The following is a 10,959-nucleotide window of genomic DNA, read 5'->3' as shown; positions in this document are numbered from 1 at the left end:
CTTCGATAAAGAACTGGAAGCGTGACTTCGTCTTCGTTCCAGCCGTGGACTTCCCTTGGAATTTTTGGTGGAGGCCCATTAAATCAAAGGCCGACCCCTCAGTTGGGGACCACGAAGAGGGGTCCTTCCAGAAGTTGATGGGGTCTGGACTTCGGCTGTTCAGTAATGACTACCCCGAGGCCGTGCTGGTCGATGGGGGAATCAGTCGAGCCATGATCAGTCCTACCAAGCCTCCTTTCTTTTCCACTAAACTTACGAGACCTTGTAATTTTTCTTTCATAACTTTTCTTTCACTTCGGCTGTGGCAAATAATAATGTTTGGTTCTTGTGCAGTGGTCAAGTTGTCCGACATCATCACTGCTGGCTCAACCGAGGTGGCCAAGAGGTCGAAGAGGAAAGACTCTGGTGAGACCTCGGCACCTCAGCCAAAGAAGAAAAAAGGACAGGCGGCCAAGATCTCGGCAGCCCAGGACACTCCTACTACAGCCACGCAAAGTAGCTCGGCCGCCGTAACCTCAGGATCCACCTCGCCGGTGCCCGAAGGGGTACCCCTCGAAGTGGTCACTACGGCACTCCCCCCTCCTCATGGCCGAGGCAAGCAGCTGAAACCTCCTGTAAATGCAGTCTCGGGGACCTCGCTATGGAATCGTTTCCATAGCCCCCCGGTGTTTTCCGGGAAGGAGAAGACACACCCCGGCGAGCATTGGTGTCCGAATTGGAAAGTTACGGTCAACGACAGGTGCAACCATCCTCGGGTTGCCCAAGAGCTAGTGATGCACTCCACCTTGCCAAGGGACTTGGAGTTCATGAAGAAGCTGACCCCGGCCGAGATGGTTCAAAGTCTCATGGTGACCACAGCTTCCAACTCAGCCTTTGTGGCCGAGATGACACACCGATACTGTGCTCTGGTCGAGGAGCAGGACACAGGCAAGCTGCAGAAACAGATCTCTAAGTTGGAGAAAAAACTGGCGGTGTCCGAATCCGAGAAATCGGAGTTTTAAAGGCGACTTCAGGAAGCCGAAACTAAGGGTGAGGAGACCGAGACTACAATGAATAGTCTCAAATCAGCTCTCGAGGAAGAGCAGAAGAGGGGGGACGAGGTGAAGAAGTCCCATGAACAAGATCTCGAGGGTGCTAGAGTCTCGGCCGTGGACGCATTTCGGAAGTCTGAGCCCTTCACTAGGGATCTCGGCCAACTGCTCACGCCGAGCTTTATGTTCGGCTTCACTTCAGCCGTGGACGAGGTCGCAGCTCACCTCTCCTCCGAAGCCTTGGAGTCCTTTAGGAACCATGCCAACTACAACGAGAACTCTAAGGAGTTGTGCGATCGGTTGGCCGAGGGCCTCCAGGCGGGAAGGAATCTGGCCAAAGTCCAGGAGGAGTTCAATAAGTGGCTGTCCGAACTCGATGAAGCGTTCGAGGAGGACGAGGGGGAGGAAATTGATGGAGACCTCGGCGAGAAGGTGGGCGAAGTGCCTGGAGGGGATGAGCTTCACCCCGGCGGGGAAGAGACCAGCGAGAAGGCTGCCCAGGAGGGAGCCAAGACCGGGAATGGAGCCGAGACGGAAGACTAGACTCGTTAGGTGTTTAGGTGGGACGCCGAGGTGGGAGGTGCTTAGCAGCACTTCTGATCCCGGTCATGTTTTTTTGTATTGCCTTGTCTCTTTAAATGAAATGTCTATTTTTTCTCATCTCGGCACTTTTTATTTCTCGCTTCGTCCCTTACTTGTCCCCCTTATTTTTTTGATAGCGGATGTGTAACATCCGAGTGTTGAAAATAACAAGACATATGAAGTCACAACTTAGTAAAATGTTCAAGCATAATACAACTTAAGGTTCTCGGCGTGCCAAGACCTCGGCACTAATGAGCCATCCCGGTAGCTCAGTTTACAATATCCCTTAAGGTTAGATTCCACAACTCGGTAAGGGCCTTCCCATTTCGGGTACAATTTCCCTTGCGGTTCAGCTCGGCTGACTGAGTTTTTTCTGAGAACCAAGTTCCCTGACTGGAATCTACGGTGTCTGACGCGGGCATTGTAATAGTGGGCCAAAGTACTCTTGTAGGAGGCTATCCGAGCTGAGGCGAGGTCCCTTTGCTCATCGACGAGGTCGAGATCCAGCTGTCTCTCTTCGTTGTTCACCTCGGCTGCATAGGCTGCGAGCCGAGGGTTGGGGATAAGGATCTCGGTAGGGATGACAGCCTCGGCTCCGTAGGTCAAAGAGAAGGGGGTCTCTTGCGTGGCTGACCTCGGCGTGGTCCGATAAGACCACAGGACACTGGGGAGTTCTTCGACCCAAGATGTTCCAACTCGGTGTAGTCGGGTCTTGAGACCATGCAAGAGAGTTCGGTTGAAGTTTTCTGCTTGACCGTTGGCCTGGGGGTGGCCCACCGAAGTGAAATGTTGTTTGATGCCGAGGTTTTTGCACCAAGTTTTGAAGGGGTTCTCGGCAAACTGCCTCCCGTTGTCCGAGATGATGACCTGAGGTATGCCGAAGCGGCAGACAATGCATTTTCAAAAGAATTTTTGAATTGTCAATCTGGTGATGGTCCTCAGAGGCTCGGCCTCCACCCACTTGGTGAAGTAATTCACAGCGATTATCAGGAATGTATAACCCCCGGCGGTTCTGGGGAAAGGACCTATGATGTCTGTCCCCCATTGCTCAAACGGTCAGGGTGAGGTGATGGGAACCATGAAATTTGAGGGCTGGTGGTGCTCGGGTGCGTAGACTTGGCAGGAAGGACAGTCGAGAACGAGGTCCTGGGCGTCTTGCCGAACAAAGGGCCAGAAAAATCCAAGAAGCAAAACCTTCTTGGCTAGCATTCTGTGGCCGACGTGACCTCCACACAGACCTTCGTGGATCTCGTGGAGGACGTGGCGTCCTGTTTCGGGAGTGACACACCTCAGCCATGGGCCGAAATAGGAGCGTTTGTACAGCTCTCCATCGCGGAGAGCGTACCGAGCCGCCTTACGTTGTATCCTTCTCGCCTCGGCTCGGTCTTCGGGGAGGGTTCCCTGACCCAAGAAAAGGATGAACGGGGTCATCCAAGTGTCTTCAGAGTGCACGGGACAGGCCACCTCTTCCACGTATCCCGGTTCACTCAGGACTTCCACTAAAACTGTTTTGTTGAGATCAGAGAATGACGTAGAAGCCAGTCGGGATAAGGCGTCGGCTCGCTTATTTTGGGACCGGGGTATTCTTTGGATTTCGAAAGACTCGAAGTACGCGGTGAGTTGGTGAACTTTGGAGAGGTACCGTTGCATGGTCTCATCCTTGGCCTCGTATTCACCAAGAACTTGGCGTACAACGAGTTGGGAGTCACTGCGGACGTGGATTCGCTGGGCGCCAAGCTTGCGGGCCAGCTGGAGTCCAGCAATTAAGGCCTCGTACTCGACTTCATTATTGGTGGCTGGGAAGCCAAAGCGGAGGGCGTACGTGCACACTTCTCCCTGGGAGAATCCAGCTCCGCTGCCCTCTCCATTAGAGGATCCATCTACATACAATGTCCACAGGGATGGGGTGGACACCTCGACAAAGGCGGAGGTGGACTCTTGACCTTCTGTGAAGGTGAGTTCGGCAAGGAAGTCGGCTAAAGGTTGTGCTTTTATGGCTGTGCGGGGCTCATATGACAAGTCATACTCTGCCAATTCGACAGCCCACTTGGTGAGGCGACCGGAAGGCTCGGGTCGCACCAATATCTGCCGAATGGGCTGGTCGGTCCTGACGAAGATGGGATGAGTAAGGAAGTAGGGTTTCAGTCGCCGAGCTGCATGGATTAGTTCCAACACCAGTTTTTCCACCTGAGTGTATCGAGTCTCTGGCCCGGGGAGAGCTCGGCTGACGTAGTAGACTGGCACTTGAGTGCACTCATCCCGGATAAGAACAGCGCTAACAGCCTCGTCGGCTGCGGAGAGGTAGAGGTATAGCTTCTTCTCGGGCCGAGGTGAAGCGAGAGTTGGTAGGTGATGGAGGTACTACTTTAACTTGTCGAAGGCAACCTGACACTCCTCAGTCCAGGTAAACTGATCAGCCTTTTTTAGCACCTTAAAGAAGGGCAGAGCTTTCTCAACAGATTGGGGCAAGAAGCGATTCAACGCGGCCAGGCGTCCATTCAGCTTTTGGACTTCTCGGATGTTCCGAGGTGGGGACATGTCCTGAATGGCTTTGACCTTGTCGGGGTTGGTCTCGATTCCCCGGTGGGAAACCAGATACCCCAAGAATTTTTTCGAGGTGACTCCGAAGACGCACTTTTTGGAATTTAGCTTCATCCTTAAGTCCCGTAGGACACCGAAGACCTCCCTCACGTCTGACAGAAAGGATGAAGTGGTGAGACTTTTGACGAGGATGTCGTCCACATAGGCCTCCACATTGCGGTCGATCTGATTCTTGAAGAGTCAGTTGATCAGTTTTTAGTAGGTCGCCCCGGCGTTCTTTAGACCGAACGGCATGGTAGTATAACAATAAACACATTGGTCCGTGTAGAACGCCGTTTTCTCTTGATTCTCTTCACTCATTCCTATCTGATGATACCCTTTGAAGGCATCCAGGAAGCAGAGGATCACGTGTCCCATTGCCGAGTCGACGAGGGCGTCTATTCTCGGCAGGGGGTAGCAATCTTTGGGGCAGGCCTTATTGAAGTCGGTGAAGTCCACACACATTTTCCATCCACCGATGTCCTTTTTGACCATGATTGGATTGGACAGCCAGGTGGGGTATTGGATCTCATGGATCATGTTGGCGGGCAAGAGTTTGTTGACCTCATCTGATATGCCTTGCTACGTTCGGGGCCGAAATGCCTTCGTTTCTGCCGCACAGGTCGGGCCTGTGGGTTAACGTTGAGTTGGTGAATCATGAGCTCGGGTGGCACTCCGACCACTTCATCTGCGGACCACGCGAAGACGTCCCGGTGGTCCTCGATCAGGGAGATCATTTCTTCTTTCAGGGGTGAGGGGAGTCCGGCCCCTACTTGGACCACTTGGTCAGGTTTCGCTTCATTCAAGACCACTTGTTCCACCTCATCCCCGGACTCAAGCCTGTTGGGCTCTCCTGCCTTCTGAGGGTCGATGCAGTCTATGGAGAGGACCGCTAGTCTCTTTTCTTCTGACCTCGGTAAGGGCGGGGTGTGACTGCTGCTTGAATGGTGGCGAGGTAGCATTCCCGGGCGGCGCCCACGTCGCTGCTCACCTCGGCCACCCCCGCAGGTGTTGAGAATTTAAAACTCAGGTGGTAGGTGGAGTATACGGCTCTCAAGGCGTTGAGCGTGGGCCGGCCTATCAGCATGTTGTAGGGGGAGTCTGCTTTGACCACCGCAAAACTGACAAGCACAGTTCGGCAGCGTGGATGACACCCGATAGTTACCATCAGGGTCACCATGCCCTCCGGGTGGACGACGTGTCCCCCGAAACCGACAAGGGGAGTTCTGACCGGAGTGAATTGCTCCCGGGTCAGCTTCAAACTCTCGAAAGTTCGGTAGTACAGGACGTCTACCGAGCTTTCGGGGTCAACATAGACCTTTTTGACTATATAATTATTAGTAATGATCTCGATCACGAGGGTCTCGTGATTACTGGAGGCGGCGGGTACAGGGTCACGGGGACCATAGGTTATATCCTCGGACAGCTTGAAACTTGGCTCGGCCACCTCCATACTGGTTTGGCGGTAGGTCCTTTTTCGGGAGTTCTGGCTGTCTCCTCCCGTGGGGCCACCCGAGATGGTGTTGATCACCCCGACAATATTTGGGCCGTAGCCTGGTGATCCGTCGCGTGGAGGCCTCTGATCCCCCTTTCGGTCCTCGGGATCTCGGCATTGAAACTTAGTGTCCCGCCTGTCTTCTCGGTGAGGATCTCGGCTCTCCCGGTGGGAGGCGCTTCGGTTGAAGCCCCCATCTTTACGGATGAATTGCTTCAGGTATCCTTGTCGGATCAGATTTTCAATTTCTCGTTTCAAGTCATTACAGTCTTCGGTCTCGTGCCCCACATCTCGGTGGTAGGCACAGTAGAGGTTGGAATTCCTCTTATCCCTTCTTCCTGGGATCTCAGGAGGAGTTCGACCGAGGTGGTTCTGCCTCATCACAGCCAAAACATGGGATCGGCTGGAATTGAGGGGTGTCAGCTCGGCATCCGAGGTGGACGACCTCCCCTTCACGATCCGATCGAAGACGCTTCGGCGGTCTCGGAACTGGCTGGATGAGCTGCCGGGGCCTTGTTCAGCTCGGCCGGTGTCCTTTCTCCTCCGGGATTCTTGCCCGGTACGGGCTGCTTGGGCCTTCCGCTTCATGCGATTCACGTCCTCACTTTGGATTCCTTGGTCAACTTGTTCCCAAAGTTTCCGAAGTGTGCGGGGGTAGTCTCGATGTATTTCGGTGTTGAAGATTCCCGCAATCAACCCGTTGGTGAAAGCGGCTATGATAACTTGCTCATTTTGATCAGGTATCTGTACGTTCTCCTCATTGAACCTCTGCGCATATGAGCGCAGTGACTCGCCGGGAATCTGTTGCAAATTCAGGAGGTAAGCTGAAGTTTTAGTAATGGGTTGGGACGACACAAAGCGGTGGATGAACCGGTCTATCAGCTCATCCAGGGAGGAAATGCTCCTTGGTTCTAAACTCCATAACCACTTCCGGACAGTCCCATATAGGAAGATGGGGAAAACCCGACAGATCACGGCGTCGGGGACGCAGTAGAGTCGGAATGCGGAGATGAAGGCGCGGAGGTGATTCTCGGGGTCACTTCGGCCGTCATAGGTGTGCAAGTTTGGAAGTTTAAAATTCGGGGGCACCATTTTCCCATTGATGTCATCAGTGAAGGGCGGAGCCCTCATGTAGTCAGAAGCTAGGCTTCCGGGACGCCGAGGTGGGTCCTCGGCCCGTTTCCCTAGCAGTCCCCGGAAAAACGCCAGGGAGATGGAGGCAATTTTGGAGGTTGCCTTGGAAGAGGTGCGCCTAGAGGTACTCCGAGAAAGACGCCCCTCATCAGAGTCCTCACCTGAGGGCACTTCAGGAGAATTCGTTGGCCTCCGCTTGGAAGACTCGGCCTTTTCTTTCCCCTGCCTTTTGAGGTATCTCCCTAATTCCTCAAAAATGTTAGGGTTGTCTGATACGAATTCGGCCATCTTGGCGATGGCGTCCTCGTTATTGGGTTGGGTCCTTTGGGACCCCTGTTCTTCAGAGATGCGATCTTGCTGGGCCCCCGAGGTCTGCCCAACCCCAGTTGAGGGAACTCTTCCGCTTCTGGAGCGCGTGGATCTCATTTTAGTAGTAGTCTCGTTCCCACAGACGGCGCCAATTGAAGAGGTGATTTTTGGCGGGTACTTAGTCCAACCGAAATCAGCTCTCTTGTTGATGTGGAGAGGTGAACTCGATTATCTCACCTCGGGTGGAATGAAGTGAGGTTACACGGTCGAAGTGGAAGGCGGGGCTTTTCCCCTGGGATCACTCCGACGATCAAGTTAGTATGAGAACGAGAAAAATAGTAGTATATGAGAATAAACAGTGTGCTTACTTGTTGGGAGTGTGTGTGGGGTATTTATAGGAGGAGAGTAGAGGACAGAACGGAAGGCTCATGCTAGTGGGACCCACTCTCTGGCATTACGGCTCTGTCCCCTGTCAGGAGGCCTGACCCTGACACTGTAGCCTTTTGGGTATGATGACGGAGAGTATTGTGCAGGTGCCATTAAGTGCCTCCAGTGCTTTTCAGATAAAACACTGGTCCCGGGTGATGTCAGGTGGTTCGACATCATCAGCGTGCAGCTGAGGTGGAAGTGCCGAAGTCACCTGCACGGTAGACTAGGGATACGGCCGAACTCAGGGGTTATGCCCAAGACACGGATGAGCTCTGATGAGGGACGAAGTGGGTTCACCTCGGACATGCGGGGTGGCCAAGGTGAGCATCCTCACTTGGAAATACTGAGAATGGAGTAGACAATTCATAATTTCAAGATTTGGGGGAAAATTCCGCGGCTTTACTTATTGCGAACCCAAAAGAAGATAACCCTCCAACCCAAACAATAACAGAAGCCGTTGAGGAGAATTTTCCAGAGAAAAGATGACTATTCACTGTCATTTGTGTATCAAAACGGGTTGGACTATGTTACCATGGAGGTTAACGAAACTCAAGGGATGTCTCCACTGAAGAGATTAGACTGAACTCAAACTAGGTTTTTTTTTTCCCTTAATCGAATTCTAATGCAATTATTTTCACCTTGAACCAAGATACCTGCCTCTAGCTAGATGAGCTTCCTTAGTCTCTTAAGATAGTAAGTTTTGAGCATCTGTTCTAGTTTCTAGGATTTAAGTAATCAATTGCATTTCAGATTGTTCTACAAATTTTATTGGCATATTAAATCAAGTCTAAGAAAAAGAAATTTCTATATTATTATTGAATAGTAGAATTTTAATCAAATAAAGTTTTTAGTAGTTGATTAGGGTAAGGTTATGGTAGTTTTATTGTTTAGAAACTTATATTATGTAAGATAATTTATTGTCATTGTTAAGACTGGGGGTCTTAATATTTTGTCAATAGAGAAGAGTTAAAGTTTGATAGACTTGTTTTTATGGCGTTATTGATATTATATTGTTGATTTATTTCTTTTCTCCTACACATATTTTTATGCGTACGAATTGTCTTCCCATATATATTGGTTTAATAAAATTCATCTTCTATAGCTTTTTGATGAAATTTTTTGGATTCTAAATCTTGCACCAGAACTCTAGGTCCAAGAAATTAATTTTGGGATGCCTGTGAGCATTGAAGAATTGGCCCAACAATGGAATAATTAGTGTGGGTGTTTTTGCTTTTAGAGTTGAGTCACAAGAATTATTCAGAAAAAGTCAGTTGATTGAGTTAGACTATAATGTCAGTATCCAGTCGATGAAGATGGGCCATAAGATTAGTCCGAAATTGTTGCAAAGATAGAGATTAGAGAAGAATTTTACAAAATATGTCTGTCTTTTAGATAAAGTTTAGATAGAGATTAGAGAAGAATTTTAGATAAAGTTTTAGATAAATTTTGTGCAAATATGTCTGTCTTTAGATATTCTACCTGGGATTTTATGCAAATATGTTTGTGACTAGATTTTATGGTGAATGAATTTTTTTTTTTATGGGTTATATGAAGAGACGGGAACATGATGACTGTGGTAGCCAGATGACACATCTTTTAGCAAGATATCCATCTAAGATTCTCGTCATTTGCCCTCATAAGCTTGGAAATCATTGCTTGTTTTATGGATAGCATAAACAACTATTTGCAGCAAGCCTTTACCCACCAACTGCTTTCTCATCTTTTCTTTCTTTTTGTCCTAATATCTCTCGTAGGTCGATAATTTTACCAACTCTTGGAAAGGGTGGAAGGATGCTACGGCAATGATGAGGGCAATGCTTTATTCTTAGTTGCCACTTGCCACTCGGATCTGTATTTGCTCTTTTATATGAGACAAAATAAGTATAAAATTTTTTTTATCACGATCAGTGGCGAAGTGAAGACCCTAAGGTCAAGGGGTTCAATCTCCGACAGTATATAGAACACAGAAATAGTGAATTAAATTAAATGAGGGGCTATGTAAAACATATATTTTTTTCTATATAAAATATGCTTTTAAGTTTAAATTATACCTAAATTTAATAATAAAAACCACTCTACCATTTGTGTTTAGAAATATCGATAGAACTTATACTTGGATTAATATCTATGTTTTTAACATTCTTGTAAATAGTGACAATTATGAAATTTTTAATTATTTGATGTCGGGGAGGGGGAGGGGAGGGGGCAAAGCACTCGAAACGAGAATTTTATAGACATTGGGGGGCAATGCACTTAGAAAAGAGGGCCTTAAAGATTTTAGGAGGGGGCAAATAGAGAGCAATTCTTGAAATTTTTAAATTTTTTAAGCCTAAAAAACAATTTTCTCAATGTTGAGGGAGGGGTGGACAATTATATATGGCTCCACCGCTGAACACGGTGGTAGCAATTTAATAAATAGCATTGAAAACAAAGCAAATATAAGTTTTTTTTTCTAAAATTTCATTTTTATCTAAATTTTTCTAAAAGTATATGTTTGTCATCAAATTTTATTTTGAACATTATATTAACTTTAAATTGAAGGGTGATTTTATAATTTCATAATAATTTTATTTGAAAAGTTTAGCTATACAACTTTGACAATTAAATCTAACAGTTTCACTTACAAGTGGTTAAATTATAGGTTTCTAAACCACAAGAAGTTAAAAGAGTACATACGCCAAACCATAGGGAAATATTTGTATTTTACCCTTTCTAAAACTCCACCAAAAGTTATATAGGTTTAGTTTCATAAGAAACTTCTTTTTGGTTTTCATTTTTCTTATGATAGCTGATAACGTTTACAACCATCGTGTAATGTTAATTTCTGTAAACCAACTGTGGGTGGGTACATACACTACCCGGTCTTAGAATATACAAATTTTGTATCATGTTGATATATCAAAGAGCCAATGAACTAAATGGGTTCAATCATTTTAACAGGTGTCGAAACTGTACAATAATAAATATCTGCTCAAATTGAATACAAATTTTGCATCTAGCAGTAAGTAGGGTCAAATTTTCAGGGACTGTGCGAAATTAGTTTCTTCTAGAGTTCAGGATATGGGGGGTTTTTAATAAAAATGACAATAAACTATACTACTTGAATATAATGAATAGCTAAAAATTAAATGGCAAATTATAAAGACGCAAATAATATTGGACAAGTTCTAGTCAAGAAGCAACTTCGGAAATGATTCTCGTAATTGATCATCGATACAATAATAATTCCACTTATAAACTGATAAACAGGTTATAACTGCCAAACAAGCAATGACAGTCAATTTCTCCTTAAATCATCAATAGTCAAGGTACGACCATTAGCCATTATCCTAATTACGAAATAACTCTAAATACGACCTTAGAGTTCAATTTCTCAATTACTTCAAAAATTAGAGAAAC

The 10,959-nt window shown here is 47.4% G+C and overlaps 2 protein-coding genes across 2 annotated transcripts; both read right to left on the bottom strand.

Moving 5' to 3' along the window:
- Positions 1-1,814: 1,814 nt before the first annotated feature.
- Positions 1,815-4,688, bottom strand: LOC113693115 (uncharacterized). Its single transcript, XM_072053516.1, has 4 exons — positions 4,467-4,688; positions 4,044-4,379; positions 2,691-3,974; positions 1,815-2,480 (listed from the first exon to the last, which is right to left on the bottom strand). Exons 1-4 carry the CDS (start codon positions 4,686-4,688, stop codon positions 1,815-1,817), a joined length of 2,508 nt encoding a protein of 835 aa, XP_071909617.1.
- A 397-nt stretch (positions 4,689-5,085) lies between these two features.
- LOC113693114 (uncharacterized) lies at positions 5,086-7,110 on the bottom strand. Its single transcript, XM_072053515.1, has one exon. It carries the CDS (start codon positions 7,108-7,110, stop codon positions 5,086-5,088), a length of 2,025 nt encoding a protein of 674 aa, XP_071909616.1.
- Positions 7,111-10,959: the final 3,849 nt, after the last annotated feature.

The sequence above is a fragment of the Coffea arabica genome, chromosome 6c, assembly GCF_036785885.1.
Source record: "Coffea arabica cultivar ET-39 chromosome 6c, Coffea Arabica ET-39 HiFi, whole genome shotgun sequence".
Classification (NCBI taxonomy): domain Eukaryota; kingdom Viridiplantae; phylum Streptophyta; class Magnoliopsida; order Gentianales; family Rubiaceae; genus Coffea; species Coffea arabica.
Note: the sequence above shows the minus strand (reverse complement) of the source record. Positions and strands in the feature narration are given on the sequence as shown.